Below are 27944 nucleotides of genomic sequence, written 5' to 3'. Positions count from 1 at the left end.
AGGAGGGGGCAGTCCCACAGCAGGCTCACACCCTGCCCTTCAGAGTTGCAGCAGCCAATGCTGATGCCAGGACCTTGTCCTGCCAGGAAGCCTCTGATTAGGGCCCTGAACCAACTTCCTTTTCACAACTGCAAGGACACTTGGAGGCAACCACCCAAGGCCGCTCTGAGAAGGGTTGAATGTTCTTTATTAAAAGGACTGAGGATCATGTGTGTTGGTGGGTCTTGGACTCTGCTCTAAGGTAAATGTGTGTATGTTGGGGGAGGGGGGGTGCCTGTAATCCTGTGGGTGTGATCTCTTTATTAGAGGATTTTTGTTCATTAAAGTAGGAGTGTGAGTTTGTTTGTTTGCTTGTTTGTTTTTAAAGTAGTACTGGGTGCCAGGTCATACAATATTTGGAACATACTTGAACTAAAAACTTGTTATATATATGAACTTCCAAATTCCCTGGGTATTGTATATTTTATAATCAGCCCTACCTTCAGAAAGTGGTGAGATCCACAGTGCACCTGGATTCACAGATAGAAATATAGGGGACAAAACAAGTACAGTAATATAATTGTGAAAATTCAGTGGGACATGCACAGATTACCACCACCTCTGTAAGAAGTATATAGAGACACATGTTTGAAATATACATAATGAGATGTAGAACACTGTCTCTCTCGGTTGTCGTGTTGTCCTAACTCAAATTTTTCAGTTTCTGCTGTCATCACAGCTGGGAATGAGAAAGGGAAGAGGCTCTGGTTGGTCTCCCTCTGCCTCTGGAGCACATGTGGAGGACATGAGGCTTCCGCAGGAACAGCTCTGAAAGCTGAGTTCTCAGGGTCCTTGTGAAGGAGGGAAGCTTGCCTGCCTTGGAGCGTGAAAAAGTCTTGCTGGACTGAAGTCTCACGGTTTAAAAATGGGAAGGGAGAGGACTGAGATCACACTAGAATGCACAGAAAATTCTTAAAACAAAAAATAATGAGAGAAACTTCATCAGAATGTGAAAAGAACTATAAAGCTACAGTGCTGAAGAGAGGGCAATACTGGCAGTAGAATAAGAAGATTCATGGAACACAGTGGAAAATGCAGAAAGAGAGCCACATGTATGTAATATTTTATCATGTGATAAAGTGATATGTTAATATCCACAAGGAAATAGTCAATTATTTAATAAGTTCTCTTTTGGGTATTGACTTACCATATGGAAACAAATATTGTTGCATTTCTACCTTACCAGTTACAAATAGTGATTTAGTTGTAATAAAATGAAAATCAATAGACTTAAACGATGATGAATTGCATACAAATTCTAGGTGAGATTGGCCTTGCTAAGCCTGACATCAAACTAGACACCCTAGAAAAATTGATAGATTTTATTTTTTTTTCAAAGTTCAATTCACTAAAAGTTGCCAAATGTAAATAATAACACATGAGGAGAAATAGCGTCAACACATTGGATAAAGGGTCAGTATCTCTAAAATAGTATATATTAATTCTTACGAACCAATAAGAAAAAATTAATCCTGCAAAGGAAGAATAGGCAAAGAGTATCACAAGGTGATTCTCAAAAAAAGAACTATAAATGACCTATAAAGTTGTAAAATTATGCTAGTACTCCCAAAGATGAGGGAATGCAAACTGAATTTAAAAATCTCATTTTCGGAACCACAGAGCTTGGACTGCAATCATTATCAAATTAAAGTATATGACTTAGGGAATGTTAATTAAGCCCCCTATTTCTTATGTTACATTCAACGGTACTTTAAATCCTTAATGAAGTTTCTGTGTAGACTAAATAAAATATGCACATAATGTGCTTAGTACATTAACTACCCAAATGTCAGTACCCATATGTACAATCAATATTATTATTATCATTATTAATTTTTTTGAGACAGAGTCTCACTCTGTTGCCCAAACTGGACTGCAGTAGTGTGATCTTAGCTCACTGAAATCTTCACCTTCCAGGCTCTGGAGATTCTCCTACCTCAGCATCCAAAGTAGCTGGGATTACATGTGTGCACCACTACAGCTGGCTAATTTTTTGTATTTTTTGTAGCAACAGGGTTTCACCATGTTGTCTCAGCTGGTCGCAATCTCCCAGCCTAAGTGATCCTAACGAGTGGACTACCCAAATGCTGGGATTACAGGCATGAGACACCAGGCCTGGGCAGTATTGTTATTACTAATACAGTAATTATTGTATAAAAATTCCTGATAAATCAGTGATGCCATCATTAAATAATCAATGCATAAAAACGTTCAAATAAATGATATGGACTTCTTTATGCATACTTATGAAGTATGTGCACCTTTAGAAGTAAGACACACAATCCAGACATGGGAAAATATAAGATTGATTAAAATGTACAAAAACCGAATATCAGAAGAAAATATATATATGGCATTGAAATAGAAACAATACATACTCCACTATGACAAACACAGTGAAAAAGCTCAAGTGAACTGACAAAAATATTGTTACCTATAGTGTCAGGGAGAAAAGAGGAATGACAAATCTACAATGAAAGCTAAAATCTTCAAATGCATCATCTTTTATAATTTTGAATTCAGTTCCATGTAAATGTTTTATATATACAAAACAGATATGAAACAAAACAAAGTAATACAACAAATTTCCAAAATGTAAAAATGAAAACTGAACAATTAAACTAGCTGTATCAATGTTGACATGAACAAATAGAGAAAAATTATTTCAAATGATTTTGTGGAAAATGTATTCTCATTATGTACCTAAAAAGGAAAGAAAGACAGAGAAAAGCAAGGAAGGAAGGAAGGAAAAAAAGAAGGAGAATGGATGGAAGGAAACAAGGGAGGGAGGGAGGAAAGGAGGGACAGAGGGAGGGAGGGAGGGAGGGAGTTAGGCAGGGAGAGAAAAATAAAAACAAGGAAAGAAGTAAGAAAAAAGAGAGAATAAAAGGGAGGGCAGAGGGAGAGAATGTTCAACTGCATACCTAGGCCTGGTGTTTTAGTGGTCATTATAGTATTGCTTATATTGTTATAGACATAAGGAATAAGCACCACTCTCAGCTGTGATCTCTGGACCATGACTGGATACATGATTCAGTGTAAATACCCTTCCCATTTGCAGTCCAAAATATCTCACTTCGCAGCTGGACCCTAGTGGTACCTGTCTATCATAGGAAGCAGAGAGAGTGGACCTCCCCCATGTTCTAGGAGAGCTGAGAGAATTTTACTCTCAGCCAGGCTGCTTAGCTGAGGCCTAGAGATGGCAGCTTGGTCTTCAGGAAAGTTCTGGGGGAGGGGTGGGGAACAGGGTGCAGCTGCTGCCAGGACAGTGTGATATTAGGAGGGAGATCAGGAGTTAAGCTGTCTTTTTCTTGTTCAGAATACAGTAAATTTGTTGGCAGGAAATGAGAGGGGGCAGCTCTATCTTGTGTAACAGAAGCAGCCACAAGGCAGATTTTCAGTGTGGTGTAGGGCAGGTCTGAATCACTGTGCCTGTCCCAGGTGGCACAGTAATAGACCCCAGAATCATTTTCAATTAGATTTTGCAGTCTCAATATCCAGCTCCACCTCCTGGGTGTATGAGTATAATACTTTCCTGGACTGAGACCTGATTCCAACACATCTCTTGCGGTGGAGACGTCGTAGTACAGAAGACGCTGTGGGGCCTTCCCCTCCTGGTGTAGGTACCAGTGGATGTACAAGGCATTTGTTACAGTAAGATCACAAGTGATTTCAGCAGATGACCTAGTCGGCCTGGTGACTGACTTCGTTCCCCCTTCCAAGTTGGAAGATTTCTGACTGGCTGCAATGGGAACAACACAAAATATAATGAGGTATTCCTTTGTATGGCACCCCTTTCAAAAGAAGAAAACAAAACAAAACCCAACCTGTGAGCCTCTCTGTAGGCAGCACACTCACCAGGAGACAGGAAAGCTAGAAGCACCGCTAGGGCCCACCGCATGCCTTCCTCTCGGGGGCCTTGGAAGGAAAGGGACCAGATGTAGAGGAGCAGAAGATCCTCTGAAAACTCAGGCCCCACTCAACAAGGAAGTGATCCCTAGCACAGAAGAAAGTAGGAGGAGCTGGTCTTCCTGAGACACAGGCAGAGAGAAGTGACTGAGGATGTGTCTTAGGGGACTCCCAAGCCTTCCTCCCAGAAGGGGTGGTACGTGGGAGGACCTGCAGAGGAGCCCCTGCTTCTCTGCTCAGGCCCGTTCTTCAGCGCCCTCTTGTGGCAGCTGAGAGCAGGCCCAGGGCAGAAGGGAGGCAGGGGCATTGAGAGCTCAGGCCTCCAGCTGAGGGACTGCAGATGTTGGGGAAGCTGACCCTGGAGTTAACAGGCTCACACCTTGGAGGGGGCAGTCCCATAGCAGGCTCCCACCCTGCCCTTCAGAGTTGCAGCAATTAATGCTGATGCCACAACCTTGTCCTGACAGTAAGCCTCTGATTAGGGCCCTGAGCCAACTTCCTTTTTGCATCTGCAGACACATGGAGGCAACCACTCAAGGCCACTCTGAGGAGGGTTGAACGTGCTTTATTAAAAGGACTGAGGATCATGTGTGTTGGTGTGTCCTGGACTCTGCTTTAAGGTAAATATGTGTGTGTGGTGGGGGGGGGGGGGGTGTGTGCCTGTAATCCTGTGGTGTGATCTCTTTATTAGAGGATTTGTGATCATTAAAGTAGCAGTGTGAGTTTGTTTGTTTGCTTGTTTGTTTTTAAAGTAGTATTGGGTGCCATGTCATGCAATATGTGCAACATACTTAAACTAAAACTTATTATTTATCTGAACTTCCAATTCCCCGGGTATTGTATATTTTATTTGTCATCCCTACCCTCAGAAAGCGGACTAATATCTGCAGTGCACCTGGATTCACAGATGGAAATATAGGGGACAAAACAAGTACAGTAACATTATTGTGAAAATTCAGTAAGGCATACGCAGATTATCACCACCTCTGTAAGAAGTATATAGAGACACATGTTTGAAATATGCATAATGAGATGTAGAACAGTGTCCCTCTTGGTTGTTGTGTTGGGCTAGCTCAGAGAATTTGGTTTCTGCTGTCATCACAGTTGGGAATGAGAAAAGGAGAGGGCTTCAGTTGGTCTCCCCCTGCCTCTGGTCCACACATGTAGGACATGAGGCTGCTGTAGGAACAGCTCTGAAAGCTGAGTTCTTAGGGTCCTTGTGAAGGAGGGAAGCTTGCCTGCCTTGGAGCGTGAAAACGTCTTGCTGGACTAAAGTCTCACCATTTAAAAATGGGAAGGGAGAGGATTGAGATCACACTAGAATGCACAGAAAATTCTTAAAACAAAAAAATAATGAGAGGAACTTCATCAGAATGTGAAAAGAACTATAAAGCTACAGTGCTGAAGAGAGGGCAATACTGGCAGTAGAATGACAAGATTCATGGAACACAGTGGAAAATGCAGAAAGAGAGCCACATGTATGTAATATTTTATCATGTGATAAAGTGATATGTTAATATCCACAAGGAAATAGTCAATTATTTAATAAGTTCTCTTTTGGGTATTGACTTACCATATGGAAACAAATCTTGCTGCATTTCTACCTTACCAGTTACAAATAGTGATTTAGTTGTAATAAAATGAAAATCAATAGACTTAAATGATGATGAATTGCATGCAAATTCTAGGTGAGATTGGCCTTTCTAAGCCTGACCTCAAACTAGACACCCTAGAAAAATTGATAGATTTTATTGTTTTTTTTATTTTCAAAGTTCAATTCACTAAAAGTTGCCAAATGTAAATAATAACACATGAGGAGAAATAGCATCAACACATTGGATAAAGGGTCAGTATCTCTAAAATAGTATATATTAATTCGTATGAACCAATAAGAAAAAATTAATCCTCCAAAAGGAGAATAGGCAAAGAGTATGACAAGGCAATTCTCAAAAGAAGAACTATAAATGACCTATAACGTTGTCAAATATTGCTAGTACTCCCACAGATGAGGGAATGCAAACTGAATTAACAAATCTCATTTTCGGAACCACAGAGCTTGGATTGCAATCATTATCAAATTAAAATATATGACTTAGGGAATGTTAATTAACCCCCCAATTTCTTATGTTACATTCAACGGTACTTTAAACCCTTAATGAAGTTTCTGTGTAGATTAAATAAAATATGCACGTAATGTGCTTAGTACATTAACTACCAGAATGTCAGTATCCATATGTACCATCAATATTATTATTATTATTAATTTTTTTGAGACAGAGTCTCGCTGTGTTGCCCAAACTGGACTGTAGTAGTGTGATCTTACCTCACTGAAACCTTCACCTTCCAGGCTCTGGAGATTCTCCTACCTCAGCATCCAAACTAGCTGGGATTACATGTGTGCACCACTAATTTTTTGTATTTTTGGTAGGGACAGTGTTTCACCATGTTGGCTAAGCTGGTCGCAATCTCCCAGCCTAAGTGATCCTAACAACTGGACTACCCAAATGCTGGGATTACAGGCATGAGCCACCGGGCCTGGCCAGTATTATTATTACTAACACAGTAATTATTGTATAAAAATTTCTGATAGATCAGTGATGCCATCATTAAATAATCAATGCATAAAAACATTCAAACACATAATATGGAATTCTTTATGCATACATATGAAGTATGTGCACCTTTAGAAGTAAGACACACAATCTAGATATGGGAAAATATAAGATTGATTAAAATGTATAAAAACCGAATATCAGAACGAAAATATAAATATGGCATTGAAATAGAAACAATACATACACTGCTGTGACAAACAGAGTGAAAAAGCTCAAGTGAACTGACAAAAATATTGTTACCTATAGGGTCAGGGAGAAAAGAGGAATGAGAAATCTACAATGGAAGCTAAAATCTTCAAATGCATCATCTTTTATAATTTTGACTTCAGTTCCATGTAAATGTTGTATATATACAAAAGAGATATGAAACAAAACAAAGTAATATAACAAATTTCCAAAATGTAAAAATGAAAACTGAACAATTAAACTAGCTGTATCAATGTTGGCATGAACAAATAGAGAAAAATTATATCAAATGATTTTGTGGAAAATGTATTCTCATTATGTACCCAAGAAGGAAAGAAAGTCAGAGAAAAGCAAGGAAGGAAGGAAGGAAAAAAAGGAAGGAGAATGGATGGAAGGAAACAAGGGAGGGAGGGATGAAAGGATGGACAGAGGGAGGGAGGGAGGGAGTTAGGGAGGGAGAGAAAAATAAAAACAAGCAAAGAAGTAAGAAAAAAGAGAGAGAATAAAAGGGAGGACAGAGGGAGAGAATGTTCAACTGCATACCTAGGCGTGGTGTTTTAGTGGTCATTATAGTATTGCTTATATTGTTATAGACATAAGGAATAAGCACCACTCTCAGCTGTGATCTCTGGACCATGACTGGATACATGGTTCAGTATAAATACCCTTCCCATTTGCCATCCAAAATATCTCACTTCACAGCTGGACCCTAGTTGTACCTGTCTGTCACAGGAAGTAGAGAGAGTGGACCTCCCCCATGTCCTAGGAGAGCTGAGAGAACCTTGCTCTCAACCAGGCTGCTTAGCTGAGGCCTGGAGATGGCAGCTTGATCTTCAGGAAAGTTCTGGGGGAGGGGTGGGGAACAGGGTGCAGCTGCTGCCAAGACAGTGTGATATTAGGAGAGAGATCAGGAGTTAAGCTGTCTTTCTCTTGTTCAGAATATAGTAAATTTGGTGGCAGGAAATGAAAGCGGGCAGCTCTATCCTGTGTACCAGAGGCAGCCACAAGGCAGATTTTCAGTGTGGTGTAGGGCAGGTCTGAATCACTGTGCCTGTACCAGGTGACACAGTAATAAACCCCAGAATCATTTTCAATTAGATTTCGCAGTATCAATATCCAGCTCCACCTCCTGGGTGTATGAGTATAATACTTTCCCGGACTGAGACCTGATTCCAACACATCCCTTGAGTTGGAGACGTCATAGTACAGAAGACGCTGTGGGGCCTTCCCCTCCTGGTGTAGGTACCAGTGGATGTACAAGGCATTTGTTACAGTAAGATCACAAGTGATTTCAGCAGATGACCCAGTCGGCCTGGTGACTGACTTCATTCCCCCTTCCAAGTTGGAAGATTTCTGACTGGCTGCAATGGGAACAACACAAAATATAATGAGGTATTCCTTTGTATGGCACCTGTTTCAAAAGAAGAAAACAAAACAAAACCCAACCTGTGAGCCTCTCTGTAGGCAGCACACTCACCAGGAGACAGGAAAGCTAGAAGCACCGCTAGGGCCCACCACATGCCTTCCTCTCGGGGGCCTCGGAAGGAAAGGGACCAGATGAAGAGGAGCAGAAGATCCTCTGAAAACTCAGGCCCCACTCAACAAGGAAGTGATCCCTACTACAGAAGACAGTAGGAGGAGCTGGTCTTCCTGAGACACAGGCAGAGAGAAGTGACTGAGGATGTGTCTTAGGGGACTCCCAAGCCTTCCTCCCAGAAGGGGTGGTGCCTGGGAGGACCTGCAGAGGAGCTCCTGTGTCTCCTCAGGCCCGTTCTTCATCACCCTCTTGTGGCAGCTGAGAGTAGGCCCAGGGCAGAAGGGAGGCCGGGGCATTGAGAGCTCAGGCCTCCAGCTGAGGGACTGCAGATGTTGGGGAAGCTGACCTTGGAATTAACAGGCTCACACCTTGGAGGGGGCAGTCCCATAGCAGGCTCCCACCCTGCCATTCAGAGTTGCAGCAGCTAATGCTGATGCCAGAAACTTGTCCTGAAAGGAAGCCTCTGATTAGGGCCCTGAACCAACTTCCTTTTCGCATCTGCAGACACATGGAGGCAACCACTCAAGGCCACTCTGAGGAGGGTTGAACGTGCTTTATTAAAAGGACTGAGGATCGTGTGTGTTGATGTGTCCTGGACTCTGCTTTAAGGTAAATATGTGTCTGTGTGTGTGTGGTGGGTGGGGGGGTGCTGCCTGTAATCCTGTGGGTGTGACCTCCTTATTAGAGGATTTTTGTTCATTAAAGTAGGAGTGTGAGTTTGTTTGTTTGCTTGTTTGTTTTTAAAGTAGTATTGGGTGCCATGTCATGCAATATTTGCAACATACGTAAACTAAAAACTTGTTATTTATCTGAACTTCCTATTCCCTGGGTATTGTATATTTTATTTGTCATCCCTACCCTCAGAAAGCAGACTAATATGTGCAGTGCACCTGGATTCACAGATGGAAATATAGGGGACAAGACATGTACAGTAATATTATTGTGAAAATTCAGTAAGGCATACGCAGATTATCACCACCTCTGTAAGAAGTATATAGAGACACATGTTTGAAATATGCATAATGAGATGTAGAACAGTGTCCCTCTTGGTTGTTGTGTTGGGCTAGCTCAGAGAATTTAGTTTCTGCTGTCATCACAGCTGGGAATGAGAAAGGGTGGGGGCTCCGGTTGGTCTCCCTCTGCCTCTGGAGCACACATGTAGGACATGAGGCTGCTGTAGGAGCAGCTCTGAAAGCTGAGTTTTCGGGTCCTTGTGAAGGAGGGAAGCTTGCCTGCCTTGGAACGTGAAAAAGTCTTGCTGGACTGAAGTCTCATGGTTAAAAATGGGAAGGGAGAGGATTGAGATCACACTAGAATGCACAGAAAATTCTTAAAACAAAAAAATAATGAGAGGAACTTCATCAGAATGTGAAAAGAACTATAAAGCTACAGTGCTGAAGAGAGGGCAATACTGGCAGTAGAATGACAAGATTCATGGAACACAGTGGAAAATGCAGAAAGAGAGCCACATGTATGTAATATTTTATCATGTGATAAAGTGATATGTTAATATCCACAAGGAAATAGTCAGTTATTTAATAAGTTCTCTTTTGGGTATTGACTTACCATATGGAAACAAATATTGCTGCATTTCCACCTTACCAGTTACAAATAGTGATTTAGTTGTAATAAAATGAAAATCAATAGACTTAAATGATGATGAATTGCATGCAAATTCTAGGTGAGATTGGCCTTTCTAAGCCTGACCTCAAACTAGACACCCTAGAAAAATTGATAGATTTTATTGTTTTTTTTATTTTCAAAGTTCAATTCACTAAAAGTTGCCAAATGTAAATAATAACACATGAGGAGAAATATCGTCAACACATTGGATAAAGGGTCAGTATCTCTAAAATAGTATATATTAATTCGTACGAACCAATAAGAAAAAATTAATCCTCCAAAAGGAGAATAGGCAAAGAGTATGACAAGGCAATTCTCAAAAGAAGAACTATAAATGACCTATAACGTTGTCAAATATTGCTAGTACTCCCACAGATGAGGGAATGCAAACTGAATTAACAAATCTCATTTTCGGAACCACAGAGCTTAGATTGCAATCATTATCAAATTAAAATATATGACTTAGGGAATGTTAATTAACCCCCCAATTTCTTATGTTACATTCAACGGTACTTTAAACCCTTAATGAAGTTTCTGTGTAGATTAAATAAAATATGCACGTAATGTGCTTAGTACATTACCAGAATGTCAGTATCCATATGTACCATCAATATTATTATTATTATTAATTTTTTTGAGACAGAGCCTCGCTGTGTTGCCCAAACTGGACTGTAGTAGTGTGATCTTACCTCACTGAAACCTTCACCTTCCAGGCTCTGGAGATTCCCTACCTCAGCATCCAAACTAGCTGGGATTACATGTGTGCACCACTAATTTTTTGTATTTTTGGTAGGGACAGTGTTTCACCATGTTGGCTAAGCTGGTCGCAATCTCCCAGCCTAAGTGATCCTAACAACTGGACTACCCAAATGCTGGGATTACAGGCATGAGCCACCGGGCCTGGCCAGTATTATTATTACTAACACAGTAATTATTGTATAAAAATTTCTGATAGATCAGTGATGCCATCATTAAATAATCAATGCATAAAAACATTCAAACACATAATATGGAATTCTTTATGCATACATATGAAGTATGTGCACCTTTAGAAGTAAGACACACAATCCAGATATGGGAAAATGTAAGATTGATTAAAATGTATAAAAACCGAATATCAGAACGAAAATATAAATATGGCATTGAAATAGAAACAATACATACACTGCTGTGACAAACAGAGTGAAAAAGCTCAAGTGAACTGACAAAAATATTGTTACCTATAGGGTCAGGGAGAAAAGAGGAATGAGAAATCTACAATGGAAGCTAAAATCTTCAAATGCATCATCTTTTATAATTTTGACTTCAGTTCCATGTAAATGTTGTATATATACAAAAGAGATATGAAACAAAACAAAGTAATATAACAAATTTCCAAAATGTAAAAATGAAAACTGAACAATTAAACTAGCTGTATCAATGTTGGCATGAACAAATAGAGAAAAATTATATCAAATGATTTTGTGGAAAATGTATCCTGATTATGTACCCAAAAAGGAAAGAAAGACAGAGAAAAGCAAGGAAGGAAGGAAGGAAAAAAAGGAAGGAGAATGGATGGAAGGAAACAAGGGAGGGAGGGAGGAAAGGATGGACAGAGGGAGGGAGGGAGGGAGTTAGGGAGGGAGAGAAAAATAAAAACAAGCAAAGAAGTAAGAAAAAAGAGAGAGAGAATAAAAGGGAGGGCAGAGGGAGAGAATGTTCAACTGCATACCTAGGCGTGGTGTTTTAGTGGTCATTATAGTATTGCTTATATAGTTATAGACATAAGGAATAAGCACCACTCTCAGCTGTGATCTCTGGACCATGACTAGATACATGGTTCAGTATAAATACCCTTCCCATTTGCCATCCAAAATATCTGACTTCACAGCTGGACCCTAGTTGTACCTGTCTGTCACGGGAAGTAGAGAGAGTGGACTTCCCCCATGTCCTAGGATGGCTGAGAGAACCTTGCTCTCAGCCAGGCTGCTTAGCTGAGGCCTGGAGATGGCAGCTTGGTCTTCAGGAAAGTTCTGGGGGAGGGGTGGGGAACAGGGTGCAGCTGCTTCCAGGACAGTGTGATATTAGGAGGGAGATCAGGAGTTAAGCTGTCTTTCTCTTGTTTAGAATACAGTAAATTTGGTGGCAGGAAATGAAAGCAGGCAGCTCTATCCTGTGTACCAGAAGCAGCCACAAGGCAGATTTTCAGTGTGGTGTAGGGCAGGTCTGAATCACTGTGCCTGTACCAGGTGGCACAGTAATAGACCCCAGAATCATTTTCAATTAGATTTCGCAGTATCAATATCCAGCTCCACCACCTGGGTGTATGAGTATAATACTTTCCTGGACTGAGACCTGATTCCAACACATCCCTTGAGTTGGAGACGTCATAGTACAGAAGACGCTGTGGGGCCTTCCCCTCCTGGTGTAGGTACCAGTGGATGTAGAAGGCATTTGTTACAGTAAGATCACAAGTGATTTCAGCAGATGACCTAGTCGGCCTGGTGACTGACTTCGTTCCCCCTTCCAAGTTGGAAGATTTCTGACTGGCTGCAATGAGAACAACACAAAATATAATGAGGTATTCCTTTGTATGGCACCCCTTTCAAAAGAAGAAAACAAAACAAAACCCAACCTGTGAGCCTCTCTGTAGGCAGCACACTCACCAGGAGACAGGAAAGCTAGAAGCACCGCTAGGGCCCACCGCATGCCTTCCTCTCGGGGGCCTCGGAAGGAAAGGGACCAGATGAAGAGGAGCAGAAGATCCTCTGAAAACTCAGGCCCCACTCAATAAGGAAGTGATCCCTAGCACAGAAGAAAGTAGGAGGAGCTGGTCTTCCTGAGACACAGGCAGAGAGAAGTGACTGAGGATGTGTCTTAGGGGACTCCCAAGCCTTCCTCCCTCAAGGGGTGGTGCCTGGGAGGACCTGCAGAGGAGCTCCTGTGTCTCCTCAGGCCCGTTCTTCATCACCCTCTTGTGGCAGCTGAGAGCAGGCCCAGAGCAGAAGGGAGGCAGGGGCATTGAGAGCTCAGGCCTCCAGCAGAGGGACTGCAGATGTTGGGGAAGCTGACCTTGGAATTAACAGGCTCACACCTTGGAGGGGGCAGTCCCATAGCAGGCTCCCACCCTGCCCTTCAGAGTTGCAGCAGCTAATGCTGATGCCAGAAACTTGTCCTGAAAGGAAGCCTCTGATTAGGGCCCTGAACCAACTTCCTTTTCGCATCTGCAGACATATGGAGGCAACCACTCAAGGCCACTCTGAGGAGGGTTGAACGTGCTTTATTAAAAGGACTGAGGATCATGTGTGTTGATGTGTCCTGGACTCTGCTTTAAGGTAAATATGTGTCTGTGTGTGTGTGGTGGGCGGGGGGGTGGTGCCTGTAATCCTGTGGGTGTGACCTCCTTATTAGAGGACTTTTGTTCATTAAAGTAGGAGTGTGAGTTTGTTTGTTTGCTTGTTAGTTTTTAAAGTAGTATTGGGTGCCATGTCATGCAATATTTGCAACATACGTAAACTAAAAACTTGTTATTTATCTGAACTTCCTATTCCCCGGGTATTGTATATTTTATTTGTCATCCCTACCCTCAGAAAGCAGACTAATATGTGCAGTGCACCTGGATTCACAGATGGAAATATAGGGGACAAGACATGTACAGTAATATTATTGTGAAAATTCAGTAAGGCATACGCAGATTATCACCACCTCTGTAAGAAGTATATAGAGACACATGTTTGAAATATGCATAATGAGATGTAGAACAGTGTCCCTCTTGGTTGTTGTGTTGGGCTAGCTCAGAGAATTTAGTTTCTGCTGTCATCACAGCTGGGAATGAGAAAGGGTGGGGGCTCCGGTTGGTCTCCCTCTGCCTCTGGAGCACACATGCAGGACATGAGGCTGTTGTAGGAGCAGCTCTGAAAGCTGAGTTTTCGGGTCCTTGTGAAGGAGGGAAGCTTGCCTGCCTTGGAACGTGAAAAAGTCTTGCTGGACTGAAGTCTCACGGTTTAAAAATGGGAAGGGAGAGGATTGAGATCACACTAGAATGCACAGAAAATTCTTAAAACAAAAAAATAATGAAAGAAACTTCATCAGAATGTGAAAAGAACTATAAAGCTACAGTGCTGACGAGAGGGCAATACTGGCTGTAGAATGACAAGATTCATGGAACACAGTGGAAAATGCAGAAAGAGAGCCACATGTATGTAATATTTTATCATGTGATAAAGTGATATGTTAATATCCACAAGGAAATAGTCAATTATTTTATAAGTTCTCTTTTGGGTATTGACTTACCATATGGAAACAAATATTATTGCATTTCTACCCTACCTTACTTACAAATAGTGATTTAGTTGTAATACAAGCAAAATCATTAGACTTAAACAATGATGAATTGCATAGAAATTCTAGGTGAGATTGGCCTTTCTAAGCTTGACATCAAACTAGACACCCTGAAAAATTGATAGACTTTAATGCTGTTTTTTCAAAGTTCAATTCACCAAAAGGTGCCAAATGTAAATAATAACAAATGAGGGGAAGTATCCTCAACACATTTGATAAAGGGTCAGTATCTTTAAAATAGTGTATATTAATTCTTAGGAAGCAGTAAGAAAAAATTAATCCTCCAAAAGAAGAATAGGCAAAGAGTATGACAAGGCGATTCACAAAAGAAGAACTATAAATGACCTATAAAGTTGTGAAATAATGCTGGTACTCCCAAAGATGGGGGAATCCAAACTGAATTAACTAATCTCATTTTCGGAACCACAGAGCTTGGATTGCAATCATTATCAAATTAAAGTAGATGACTTGGGGAATGTTAATTAACACCCCAATTTCTTATGTTACATTCAACAGTACTTTAAACCTTAATGAAATTTTTGTGTAGATTAAATAAAATATGCATGTAATGTGCTTAGTACATTAACTACAAGAATGTCAGTACCCATATGTACCATCAATATTATTATTATCATTATTAATTTTTTTGAGACAGAGTCTCACTCTGTTGCCCAAACTGGACTGCAGTAGTGTGATATTACTCACTGAAAACTCCACCTTCCAGGCTCTACAGATTCTCCTGCCTCAGCATCCAAAGTAGCTGGGATTACATGTGTGCGCCACTACAGCTGGCTAATTTTTTATATTTTTAGTAGAGACAGGGTTTCACCATGTTGGCTCAGCTGGTCGCAATCTCCCAGCCTAAGTGATCCTAACGACTGGACTACCCAAATGCTGGGATTATAGGCATGAGCCACCGGGCCTGGCCAGTATTATTATGACTAATACAGTAATTATTGTATAAAAATTCCTGATAGATCAGTGATGCCATCGTTAAATAATCAATGCATAAAAACATTCAAATAAATGATATGGACGTCTTTATGCATACTTATGAAGTATGTGCACCTTTAGAAGTAAGACACACAATCCCGACACGGGAAAATATAAGATTGATTAAAATATATAGAAACCGAATATCAGAACGAAAATATAAATATGGCGTTTAAATAGAAACAATACATTCTCCGCTATGACAAACAGAGTGAAAAGCTCAAGTGAACTGACAAAAATATTGTTACCTATAGCGTCGGAGAAAAGAGGAACGAGAAATCTACAATGGAAGCTAAAATCTTCAAATGCATCATCTTTTATAATTTTGATTTCAGTTCCATGTAAATGTTTTATATATATAAAAAGATATAAAACAAAACAAAGTAATACACCAAATTTCCAAAATGTAAAAATGAAAACTGAACAATTAAACTAGCTATATCAATGTTGACATGAACACATAGGGAAAAATTATTTCAAATGATTTTGTGGAAAAAGTATTCTGATTATGTACCCAAAAAGGAAAGAAAGAGAAAAACAAAGAAGGAAGGAAGGAAAACAAAGGAAGGAGAATGGATGGAAGGAAAGAAGAGAGGAAGGGAAGGAAGGAGGGAGGGAGAGAGGGAGGGAAGGAGGGAGGGAGGGATGGAGGGAGGGAGGAAGGGAGAGAGAGAAAAATAATAAAAGAAAGCAAAGAATTAAGAAAAAAGAGAGAGAGAATAAAAGGGAGGGCAGAGGGAGAGAATGTTCAACTGCATACCTAGGCGTGGTGTTTCAGTGGTCATTATAGTATTGCTTATATTGTTATAAGGAATAAGCACCAGTCTCAGCTGTGATTTCTGGATCATGATGGGATACACAATTTAGTATAAATATCCTTCCCATTTGTTGTCCAAAATATCTTGCTTCACAGCTGGACCCTAGGGGTACCCGTTTGTCCTAGGAAGCAGAGTGAGTGGGCCTCTCCCATGTCCTAGGAGAGCTAAGAGAACCTTGCTCTCAGCCAGGCTGCTTCACTGAGGCTTAGCTGAGATGGCAGCTTGGTCTTCAGGAAAGTCCTGGGGGAGGGTGGGGAACAGGGTGCAGCTGCTGCCAGGAGAGTGTAATATTGCAGGGGAGATCAGGAGTTAAGCAATGTTTCTCTTGTTCAGCACACGGTAAATTTGGTGGCAGGAAATGAGAGGGGGCGGCTCTATCTTGTGTACCAGAAGCAGCCACAAGGCAGATTTTCAGTGTGGTGTAGGGCGGATCTGAATCACAGTGCCCATCCCAGGTGGCACAGTAATAGACCCCAGAATCATTTTCAATTAGATTTCGCAGTATCAATCTCAGGTTCTTCCTTGTGCTTCCGTAAGTATCATACTTCCCTGGACTGATTCCTGATTCCAGCACAACTCTGGAGTTGTAGGAGTCGTAGTACAGAAGACGCTGTAGGGCCTTCCCCTCCTGGTGCAGGTACCAGTGGATGTAGACGGTACTTTCTCCAGGAAGATCACAAGTGATTTCAGCAGATGACCCAGTCGGCCTGGTGACTGACTTCGTTCTCCCTTCCAAGTTGGAAGATTTCTGACTGGCTGCAATGGGAACAACACAAAATATAATGAGGAATTCCTTAGTATGGCACTCTTTGCAAAAGAAGAAAATAAACAAAACAAAACCCATGAGCCTCTCTGTAGGCAGCACACTCACCAGGAGACAGGAAAGCTAGAAGCACCGCTAGGGCCCACCACATGCCTTCCTCTCGGGGGCCTTGGAAGGAAAGGGACCCGATGAAGAGGAGCAGAAGATCCTCTGAAAACGCAGGCCCCACTCAACAAGGAAGTGATCCCTAGCACAGAAGAAAGTAGGAGGAGCTGGTCTTCCTGAGACACAGGCAGAGAGAAGTGACTGAGGATGTGTCTTAGGGGACTCCCAAGCCTTCCTCCCAGAAGGGATGGTGCCTGGGAGGACCTGCAGAGGAGCGCCTGCGTCTCTGCTCAGGCCCGTTCTTCAGCGCCCTCTTGTGGCAGCTGAGAGCAGGCCCAGAGCAGAAAGGAGGCAGGGGCATTGAGAGCTCAGGCCTCCAGCTGAGGGACTGCAGATGTTGGGGAAGCTGACCCTGGAATTAACAGGCTCACACCTTGGAGGGGGCAGTCCCATAGCAGGCTCCCACCCTGCCCTTCAGAGTTGCAGCAGCTAATGCTGATGCCACAACCTTGTCCTGACAGTAAGCCTCTGATTAGGGCCCTGAACCAACTTCCTTTTCGCATCTGCAGACACATGGAGGCAATCACTCAAGGCCACTCTGAGAAGGGTTGAACGTGCTTTATTAAAAGGACTGAGGATCATGTGTGTTGGTGTGTCCTGGACTCTGCTCTAAGGTAAATATGTGGGTGTGTGTGGGAGGGGCGGGGTACCTGTAATCCTGTGGGTGTGACCTCCTTATTAGAGGATTTTTGTTCATTAAAGTAGGAGTGTGAATTTGTTTGTTTGCTTGTTTGTTTTTAAAGTAGTATTGGGTGCCATGTCATGCAATATTTGGAACATACTTAAACTAAAAACTTGTTATTTATCTGAACTTCCAATTCCCCCGGTATTGTACATTTTATTTGTCATCCCTACCCTCAGAAAGCAGACTAATATGTGCAGTGCACCTGGATTCACAGATGGAAATATAGGGGACAAAACAAGTACAGTAATATTATTGTGAAAATTCAGTAAGGCATACGCAGATTATCACCACCTCTGTAAGAAGTATATAGAGACACATGTTTGAAATATGCATAATGAGATGTAGAACAGTGTCCCTCTTGGTTGTTGTGTTGGGCTACCTCAGAGAATTCAGTTTCTGCTGTCATCTCAGCTGAGAATGGGAAAGGGAGGGGGCTCCGGTTGGTCTCCCTCTGCCTCTGGAGCACACGCGCAGGACATGAGGCTGCTGTAGGAGCAGCTCTGAAAGCTGAGTTCTGGGATCCTTATGAAGGAGGGAAGCTTGCCTGCCTTGGAGCATGAAAAAGTCTTGCTGGACTGAAGTCTCACCGTTTAAAAATGGGAAGGGAGAGAGGATTGAGATCACACTAGAATGCACAGAAAATTCTTAAAACAAAAAAATAATGAGAGGAACTTCATCAGAATGTGAAAAGAACTATAAAGCTACAGTGCTGAAGAGAGGGCAATACTGGCAGTAGAATGACAAGATTCATGGAACACAGTGGAAAATGCAGAAAGAGAGCCACATGTATGTAATATTTTATCATGTGATAAAGTGATATGTTAATATCCACAAGGAAATAGTCAATTATTTTATAAGTTCTCTTTTGGGTATTGACTTACCATATGGAAACAAATATTATTGCATTTCTACCTTACCAGATACAAATAGTGATTTAGTTGTAATAAAAACAAAACCATTATACCTAAACAATGATGAATTGCATAGAAATTCTAGGTGAGATTGGCCTTTCTAAGCTTGACATCAAACTAGACACCCTAGAAAAATTGATAGATTTTAATGCTTTTTTTTCAAAGTTCAATTCACCAAAAGGTGCCAAATGTAAATAATAACAAATGAGGGGAAATATCTTCAACACATTTGATAAAGGGTCAGTATCTTTAAAATAGTGTATATTAACTTTTGCAAACTAATAAGAAAAAATTAATCCTCCAAAAGAAGAATAGGCACAGAGTATGACAAGGCGATTCACAAAAGAAGAACTGTAAATGACCTATAAATTTGTGAAATAATGCTGGTACTCCCAAAGATGAGGGAATGCAAACTGAATTAACAAATCTCATTTTCGGAACCACAGAGCTTGGATTGCAATCATTATCAAGTTGAAGCATATGACTTAGGGAATGTTAATTAACCCCCCAATTTCTAATGTTACATTCAACAGTACTTTAAACCTTAATGAAGTTTCTGTGTAGATTAAATAAAATATGCATGCAATGTGCTTAGTACATTAACTACAAGAATGTCAGTATCCATATTTACCACCAATATTATTATTATTATTAGTCTTTTTGAGACAGAGTCTCACTGTGTTGCCCAAACTGGACGGCAGTAGTGTGATATTAGCTCACTGAAAACTCCACCTTCCAGGCTCTACAGATTCTCCTGCTTCAGCATCCAAGTAGCTGGGATTACATGTGTGCGCCACTACAGCCGGCTAATTTTTTGTATTTTTAGTAGAGACAGGGTTTCACCATGTTGGCTAAGCTGGTCACAATCTCCCGGCCTAAGTGATCCTAATGACTGGACTACCCAAATGCTGGGATTACAGGCATGAGCCACCGGGCCTGGCCAGTATTATTATGACTAATACAGTAATTATTGTATAAAAATTCCTGATAGATCAGTGATGCCATCATTAAATAATCAATGCATAAAAACGTTCAAATAAATGATATGGACTTCTTTATGCATACTTATGAAGTATGTGCACCTTTAGAAGTAAGACACACAATCCAGACATGGGAAAATATAAGATTGATTAAAATGCATGAAAACCAAATATACGAACAAAAATCTAAATATGGCATTGAAATAGAATTGATACATACTGCACTATGACAAACAGAGTGAAAAAGTTCAAGAAAACTGGTAAAAATATTGTTACCTATAGTGTCAGGGAGAAAAGAGGAATGAGGAATCTACAATGGAAGCTAAAATCTTCAAATGCATCATCTTTTATAATTTTGACTTCAGTTCCATGTAAATGTTTTATATATACAAAACAGATATGAAACAAAGCAAAATAATACGCACATTTTCAAAATATAAAAATGAAAACTGAACAATTAAAGTAGCTATATCAATGTTGGCATGAACACATAGAGAAAAATTATTTCAAATGATTTTGTGGAAAAAGTATTCTGATTATGTACCCAAAAAGGAGAGAAAGAGAGAGAAAAGCAAGGAAGGAAGGAAGGAAGGAAAGTGAACAGAATGGACAGAAGGAAGTGGGGGGTGGGAGGGTGGGGGGGATGGAAGGAAAGGAGGGAGGGAGGGAGAGAGAGAAAAATGATAAAAGCAAGCATGGAAGTAAGAAAGGAGAGTGAGAATAAAAGGGAGGGCAGAGAGAGAGAATGTTGAACTGCATATATTGGCCTAGTGTTTTAGTGGTCATTATAGTATTGCTTATATTGTTATAGACATAAGGAATAAGCACCACTCTCAGCTGCGATCTCTGGACCATTATTGGATGTATGATTCAGTATAAATACCCTTCCCATTTTTGTCCAAAATGTCTTGCTTCACAGCTGGACCCTAGCTGTACCTGTCCGTCCTAGGAAGCAGAGTGAGTGGGCCTTCGCCATGTTCTAGGAGAGCTGAGAGAACCTTGCTCTCAGCCAGGCTGCTTAGCTGAGGCCTGGAGGTGGCAGCTTGGTCTTCAGGAAAGTCCTGGGGGAGGGTGGGGAACAGGGTGCAGCTGCTGCCAGGGGAGTGTGATATTGCAGGGGAGATCAGGAGTTAAGCTGTGTTTCTCTTTGTACAGAAAACAGTAAATTCAGGGCAGGAAATGAGAGTTGGCTGGTCTATCTTATGTACCAGAAGCAACTACAGGCAGATTTTCAGTGTGGTGTAGGACAGGTCTGAATCACCGTGCCCATCCCAGGTGGCACAGTAATAGACCCCAGAATCATTTTCAATTAGATTTTGCAGTCTCAAATTCCAGCTGCTCCTTGTGCTTCCAGTGTCATACTTTCCTGGACTGATTCCTGATTCCAACACAACCCTGAAGTAGTAGGGTTCATAGTACAGAAGACGCTGTGGGGCCTTCCCCTCCTGGTATAGGTACCAGTGGATGTATAAGGTACTTGCTCCAGGAAGATCACAGGTGATTTCAGCAGATGACCCAGTCGGGCCGGTGACTGACTTCGTTGTCCCTTCCAAGTTGGAAGATATCTGACTGGCTGCAATGGGAACAACACAAAATATAATGAGGCATTTCTTAGTATGGCGTTCCTTGCAAAAGAAGAAAAGAACAAAACAAAACAAAACCTGTGAGCCTCTCTGTAGGCAGCGCACTCACCAGGAGACAGGAAAGCTAGAAGCACCGCTAGGGCCCACCGCATGCCTTCCTCTCTGGGGCCTTGGAAGGAAAGGGCCCAGATGAAGAGGAGCAGAAGATCCTCTCAAAACTCAGGTCCCACTCAACAAGGAAGTGATCCCTAGCACAGAAGACAGTAGGAGGAGCTGGTCTTCCTGAGTCACAAGCAGGGAGAAGTGACTGAGGATGTGTCTTAGGGGACTCCCAAGCCTTCCTCCCAGAAGGGTTGGTTCCTGGGAGGACCTGCAGAGGAGCTCCTGCCTCTCTGCTCAGGCCCGTTCTCCATCGCCCTCTTGTGGCAGCTGAGAGCAGGCCCTCTGCAGGAGAGAGCCAGGGGCATGGACAGCTCAGGCCCACAGCAGAGGGAGTGCAGATGTGGGGGAAGCTGACCCTGGTGCCAGCTGGTCATGGCCCTTGGGAGAGTGCAGTCCCACAGCAGGCTCACACCCTGGACTTCAGAGTTGCAGCAGCCAACGCAGCTGCTAGGACCTGGTCCTGCCAGGAAGCTTCTGATTAGGGCCCTGAACTACCTTCCTTTTCACATTTGCAAGTCCACATTTGCAAGTCCACCCAGGGCCATTCTGAGAAGGCTTGAGCCTGCTTTATTAACAGGACTGAGGGTCAGGCATGTTGGTTTGCCTTGGACTCTACTCAAAGAAAAACAACAGCAGTGGCTCTCACTAACCATCGGTAGGACATTTTAAGCACCAAAAGAATAACACCTACAGAAATTCTTGAAAAACATAGCAAAATAAAGTCTCCTCTGGAGGTTGCTAAGACACCATCTCATTCTGAAAACAGAAAAGAAAATAATCAAACATTTACCTTGCCATTTCTGTACAAACATTTCAGAATACCACAGAGCTTAAGAATGAAAGTTTTTGTTGTTTTTTTTTTCTTTAGATAGATAGAGTCTCGCTCTGTGGCCCAGACTGGAGTGCAGTGGCACAATCTCGGCTCACTGCAATCTCCACCTCCTGGGTTCAAGCAATTCTCCTGCCTCAGCCTCCCAAGTAGCTGGGATTACAGGCACGCGCCACCACATCTAGCTAATTTTTATATTTTTCATAGATACAGGGTTTCACCATGTGGGCCAGACTGGTCTTGAACTCCTGACCTCAAGTGATCCACCCACCTCGGCCTCCCAAAGTGCTGGGATTACAGGTGTGAGCCACTGTGCCTGACCGAATGAAAGTTCTTTTGTGGAAGTATTACAACCGATAAATTTAGGAGAAATGTTAAAATGAGAATATTAGCATTATGCAACCGTAATGATATATTGAATTTAGACAACTACCATGAATTGCTTTATAGCGTTCATGTGCACTGGCTCCATTTCTCTCTCTACTATTCTATTTCTCTATCTCCTGCGTTGCTTTCTATCATTATGTCCTTCCATCTCCATCTTTATGTTCATATTTCTTTTTTCTCTGTCCCGTTGTTGTTCACCCCTTTACATTTTTCCTCCTGCAGCTCCCTCTTACAGCTCTCAGTCTCCTCTATTTTGCTTTAGTGCTCCTGTTTTTACTCTCTCTCTTCATATCTCTATATTTCTGTCACTCTATCTGCCTATCTCTATTCATCTCTTTTTCTATTTCTCTACTTGTATCTCTCCTATCTATTTACTTTCTACCTCTTTCTCTCCTTCTCTCTTTCCATTTCTTTCTGTGGTCACAATAGCTCCTTTAAAGTGTTTGTTATTCCAACACCTGTGTCATGTCAGGATTAGCATCTGTTGTTTGGCTTTTCCGTTTGGAGATGCTAAGATTTTCCTTATCCTCCACATGCGGAGTAATTTCGGATTAAATCCCTCACACTTTGAATATCATGTTATAGAGCTCTGGGCATTGCTTAAATATTACACAGAATGTGGAAGGATTTTTTTTTGTTAGCAGGCAACTGACGCAGTTAGGGATTACAACTTCCTACTGGTGTTTGGTGGGCAGTTCCAGTCGGTTCCGTTTTCCAGCCTTTGCAGTACTTGTCAGACCTGTCCTGTGTGTGCGCCACCCAGTGGCCATTCTAGGACCTGGGCAGTGCCTACTCCTGCTTCAGTTTGCAAGGCCTTTGGATTTGGAGCTGTTTAGGGTCATGTTTATGCATGCACAGCTAGTGGGTGAGCCCAGGAGTCCAGACATCATTGCATGATGTTTCTTTCTTAATCTTCTTTCTCTCTGCAAGCTCTGCGATACTTTCTAGTTCACAGGAAATGCCCCTCCAGTCCTCTGGCCAGACAGGTGTGGCTTTAATACACTGCATTTCCCACCATTGTGTCTCCCTCCAGGGCCAAGTAGTGAGAGGACAGAGAACAAAAACCACCAGGATTCTTTCTCAGGGCCACAGCTTCCCTGGTCAGAGAGAAGGATCCCTGTCCTAAGAGTTTTAGGCTCCTGGCTCACCATAGCTGCTGCCACTGCCACTCAGATTGCCTGGGGGCTGCGAGAGAATGGAAAAGGACGAAAAACAGAAAACCAGGGCTCTCTGACCACAGAGAGTCCCCCTTTCTCTCTGTCCTCACCTGGTGTACAGTTCTGCATTTCAGATTATCTTTGTACATATACTCTGATTATCTGAGTACAGGCCAGGGGATAATTGAGGAAAAATAAATAAGAAACTTACTGTGAATTCATAGTGCTTCACTTTCCGATTTCCTCCTCCAATTGACTTGCTATCATTTATTTTTCAAAGTCCTCAGATTCAGGGTTCATAGTTGCATTTGTGAGCCAAACAAGGCAGCGTGGGCTCACTGCAAATTTTCCAGAAGTGGAACTCATTCTTGATAATTCAAAGCTCCTTCAATTAAGAGGCGCCGTTTGTTCCCCCCGCCTTTTTTTTTTTTAAATACAAAAGAACTCATAGGCCTCCAGTTCTGAACTGAGGCTTCAAGTGGCCTGATGTGCTTCTGCTAGCTCTTTGCTTTCTGTCATTGTCATTAGAATAAATCCAGGCTAGCCTTCTGGAGGATGAAACCCTGTGTGTAGTGGAGCTGATTTATTCGGACCCAGGCACTTTGACCAGGCAGTCCTCCTCCCAGCTAACCCAGCAGCTGCCTGACATGTGGCCAAGCCCAGCCAAGATCAGATGAGCTTGGTTTAGATCAGCAGAACAGTCTAGCAAACCTACGCATTTGTAAGAATTTGTAGATGATTATTGTGCTAAGCCACTGAGTTTGGGATATTTGCTACATGGCGTTATTGTGGCAATAGTATGGATAGACAGACAGACAGAATATATAAAGAGAAAAGGAAAGCTAGAAATACATATTTTTTTTTTTTTTGAAACGGAATCTCGCTCTGTCGCCCAGGCTGGACTGTAGTGGCGCAATCTCGGCTCACTGCAAGCTCTGCCTCCCTGGTTCACGCCATTCTCCTGCCTCAGCCTCCTGAGTAGCTGGGACTACAGGTGCCCGCCACCACGCCCGGCTAATTTTTTGTATAGAAATATATATAATATTTTATATATAACATATTATACATGTATAAATACATTGATATATTATTTTTTACAATATATAAATATGCATATTTCTTTCTTTTTTCTCTTTATATATATTTTTCTATCTCAATATTTACCACTATTTCTGTATATTTATCTCTATCTTCCTAACACTGCCGCACTCTGTGTGTCCACGTGTATGCTTCTGTCTCCACAGGTCTATCGTTCTCTCTCTCTCCCTATCTCTCCCCCTAACTCCAGTTCTCTCTTCTTGTATCTTTCCCTATTTCTCTGTCTCCCTCCATCACTGTCCCTCTCCCTGTCGTTATATTTATATCACAGTCTCTCTCTCTTCTCTGTTGTTTTCTCTCTCTCCATCTTCCCTCCCTCTCTCTCTATCTCTCTGTCCCTCTGTCTCTCACCCTCTCTCTGTGTTTTGTATTTCTTTCTCTGTTTTCTCTCTCTCTCCCCGCCATGATAGAGAACTATACCTCTCCATGTGTCTCTGTCTCTCGCTCTTTTTGCCTGTATGGCCACTGTCCTAGTCATTTTCTTTCCTTCTCACTTCCACTCTGCTCTCTGTCCCTCTTCAATTTTCTACTTTCTGTTGCCGTCACGGTCTCTATATCACGCCCTCTCCGTCTTCATATTAACACTCTGTCCCCTCTTCTGTCTCTCCTTTCATCCCTATCAAGTCCTCCTTGCCAGTCTTCTGGCGTCCTGAGGGTGTGATCTGCTCGCTATGGTGGGAGAGAGGTGCAAACTCACAGATGTAAATGTTCTTCTGCTTCTCCTCATAATTGTACCATTACATATCAAGAGGTCAGAATTATGATGATGATAGAAGAGTTGTTTAAAAAATAGCACTGCCTTGGGGAGAAAGTTCTAGTACACAGACAATTGCTTATATTTCTATTTCAGTCTGCTGTGAGATGTTCCATAGCGACACTATGGGAAACAATCTGCTTACCATGAATTATTAGAATTTCCTCGCCTCTAAACGGTTGTCTGGGCTCTCTGTATCACTTTGTGACCGCAGTGACGCAGGTCAATAGTGTTTTCAATGAGCTTAAGGGGGCACACACCTCAGTATCAAGAGCACACAGCACAAGGCCTGGAACATAGTAGGCATTGAATGTGTATCGATGAGGCTGGGCACGGTGGCTCATGCCTGTAATCCCAGCACTGTGGGAGGCCGAGGCAGGCAGATCAGTTAAGCCCAGGAGTTCCAGACCAGCCTGAGCAACATGGTGAAACCCAGTCTCTACAAAAAATACAAAAATTTAGCTGCATGTGATGGCACACGCCTGTAGTCCCAACTACTCGGGAGGCTGAAGTGGGAGGATCACTTGAGTCTGGGAGGTCAAGGCTGCAGTGAGCTGTGATCACGCCACTGCACTCCAGCCTGGGCAATAGAGTGAGACCCTGTATCAAATATATGTATATTTGGATGGGATAAATGAACAGGTGTGTAGTTTAGAAGGCTATTATAAGGGTGTCAACAAGGCTGAATTATATAATGTGTGTTCTTTCCATAGAAAATTAAAAGGAAAAATGAAAAATTCTGCAAAGAACAGGGTTTTTATATGCTCAGTCTGGGCTGGGGCATAGATGGGAATGAGTAACTCATGCACATCGTCACTGATCATCCTGGGCTAAAATAGGAGTGGATAATGGAGAAGATACAAAGCCAGAGTGGATGGATGAAGGGTCCCCAGTTTATGTTCCTGTGTCCTGTGCTGCTCACTGGGCCCTGCATGTTCCCATAAAACAGCAGCATCTCCTGCCGGTGCTGTGGCCAGGCGGTGTCAGGCACTGTTTCCAGGAAAGTTAAGTGTGTCCCAGAAACCTCAGCCAAAGCCTCACTTCCTTCCTGCTCTTCCCACAGGCCCTGTGGCCGCCTGGTGCCCTGGGAATGGTCCGGTCATGGGCCTCAGCCCAAGATGAGCAGCCAACAATGCAATCCCACGAAGAGTGTGCGCAAGGGAGAGGTTACTTCTCAAGATGGAGCTGCCAAATAGGGACACTTTGGAGAGTTTGACCTGAGAACTTTTAGCTCCAAGAATGTATTGCTTTGGAAAAGACAGAATAAAAGTCCAAGCACTGCCACTTAGAGGTTGTATGTCCTTGGGAAAGTCACTGTACGTGGCAATTATAACCTTTACCCTGGATACACCATTCATCTCCTGGGGCCGGGGATTGTGCCAACTTGTTCATTTCTAAACTAAATGATATCTAAGCTAGTCTTTACCACAATTTAATTCTTATAATAATACTCCAAAGGAGAGATAATCAACCACATTTCACAGATGAGAGAGTTGGAATCTTAAAAAGGTTAAACTCTTCAAGGTCATTTGACGAGTAAATAATGGAGCCTGGATTTCAACTGAAGTCTAACAAATTCCAAAATCTTGGCTACCGGTCATTTTATATTCATATATATATATAAATATTTTAATATAAATTATATAACATATATACATATATCATATGTGTATAATATTATATATATTTCTTTTTAAGCTATAAAGTATAAGAGACCATGAAGAAAATTTCAGAAAGATTTTAGAAACTCAAGGGTCACTCTCAGATGCCAGTAAGCAAACAACCTAAGATACTGTTGAATAGTATTCATTCAGTTAATTGTTGTGGACCTCAAAAAGTCACAGAAATTTCCTCTAGCACTGTTAAGTAAATAGTTAATGGCCTTTTATTAAAAGACTAATTTTTAAAGTCATAACAGAAATTCTTGATCCATTAAATGATAGCAAATACCCTTTGAGTGTCAAACATTGTGTATATTTATTCTTTTCTTGCAAGCAGAAAGTAGGTGATACTTATCCCCATTTTTCAGATGAAATTGAAGCTTACAGAGGTTAAATAACTCCTCAAGGTCACCTAGCTAATAAAGAGCACACCAAGAATTTGAACCAAACAGACCAGTCTCTAGAGCCTGTGCTGTAAGGGAACTGCTTGGCTGTTTATGATTCAGGGATTAATTTCTGTCTTCATGAAGCAGCTGCATTTTGATACAAAATATATTTCCTGTTTGTTTTCAACTCCCAGCTTCATGCTTTAAGAGTGTTTCGACTGCATTTAGTTATTTGTACTAACCTCTAGCACCCCCTCCTGGCCATTCGAGGTATATCATACATGTTATATTCCCCCAATATTCGACCCCAATAAGTGGAGTCTATTAACAGCAAAGACTTAGTATAATGAATGGAAAGGGCCCCAAATGCAAGGCAGGTTCCA

At 41.9% G+C, this 27944-nt stretch overlaps 1 long non-coding RNA gene, 1 pseudogene and 4 gene segments (V, D, J or C); 1 reads left to right on the top strand and 5 right to left on the bottom strand.

Moving 5' to 3' along the window:
- On the top strand, positions 1 to 27105 carry LOC129040742 (uncharacterized). The gene is made up of 6 exons (XR_008503720.2): positions 1 to 1091; positions 4464 to 4568; positions 8791 to 8895; positions 13119 to 13223; positions 17478 to 17582; positions 26578 to 27105. It is a non-coding gene; the product is annotated as an uncharacterized LOC129040742 (long non-coding RNA).
- LOC129040737 (T cell receptor gamma variable 3-like) lies at positions 3222 to 4106 on the bottom strand. The segment is given in 2 exon segments: positions 3222 to 3781; positions 3898 to 4106. Coding segments are annotated over 2 exon segments (603 nt in total).
- On the bottom strand, positions 7551 to 8456 carry LOC129040739 (T cell receptor gamma variable 5-like). The segment is given in 2 exon segments: positions 7551 to 8110; positions 8227 to 8456. Coding segments are annotated over 2 exon segments (603 nt in total).
- Positions 10015 to 12736, bottom strand: LOC129040736 (T cell receptor gamma variable 5-like). The segment is given in 2 exon segments: positions 10015 to 12438; positions 12555 to 12736. Coding segments are annotated over 2 exon segments (603 nt in total).
- Positions 16270 to 17141, bottom strand: LOC129040741 (T cell receptor gamma variable 4-like). The segment is given in 2 exon segments: positions 16270 to 16796; positions 16912 to 17141. Coding segments are annotated over 2 exon segments (570 nt in total).
- LOC129040740 (probable non-functional T cell receptor gamma variable) lies at positions 20563 to 21279 on the bottom strand (annotated as a pseudogene).
- Positions 27106 to 27944: the final 839 nt, after the last annotated feature.

The sequence above is a fragment of the Pongo pygmaeus genome, chromosome 6 (assembly GCF_028885625.2).
Source record: "Pongo pygmaeus isolate AG05252 chromosome 6, NHGRI_mPonPyg2-v2.0_pri, whole genome shotgun sequence".
In the NCBI taxonomy this organism is placed as follows: Eukaryota; Metazoa; Chordata; class Mammalia; order Primates; family Hominidae; genus Pongo; species Pongo pygmaeus.
The sequence above is the reverse complement of the archived record's forward strand: the minus strand, read 5'-3'. Positions and strand labels throughout refer to the sequence as shown.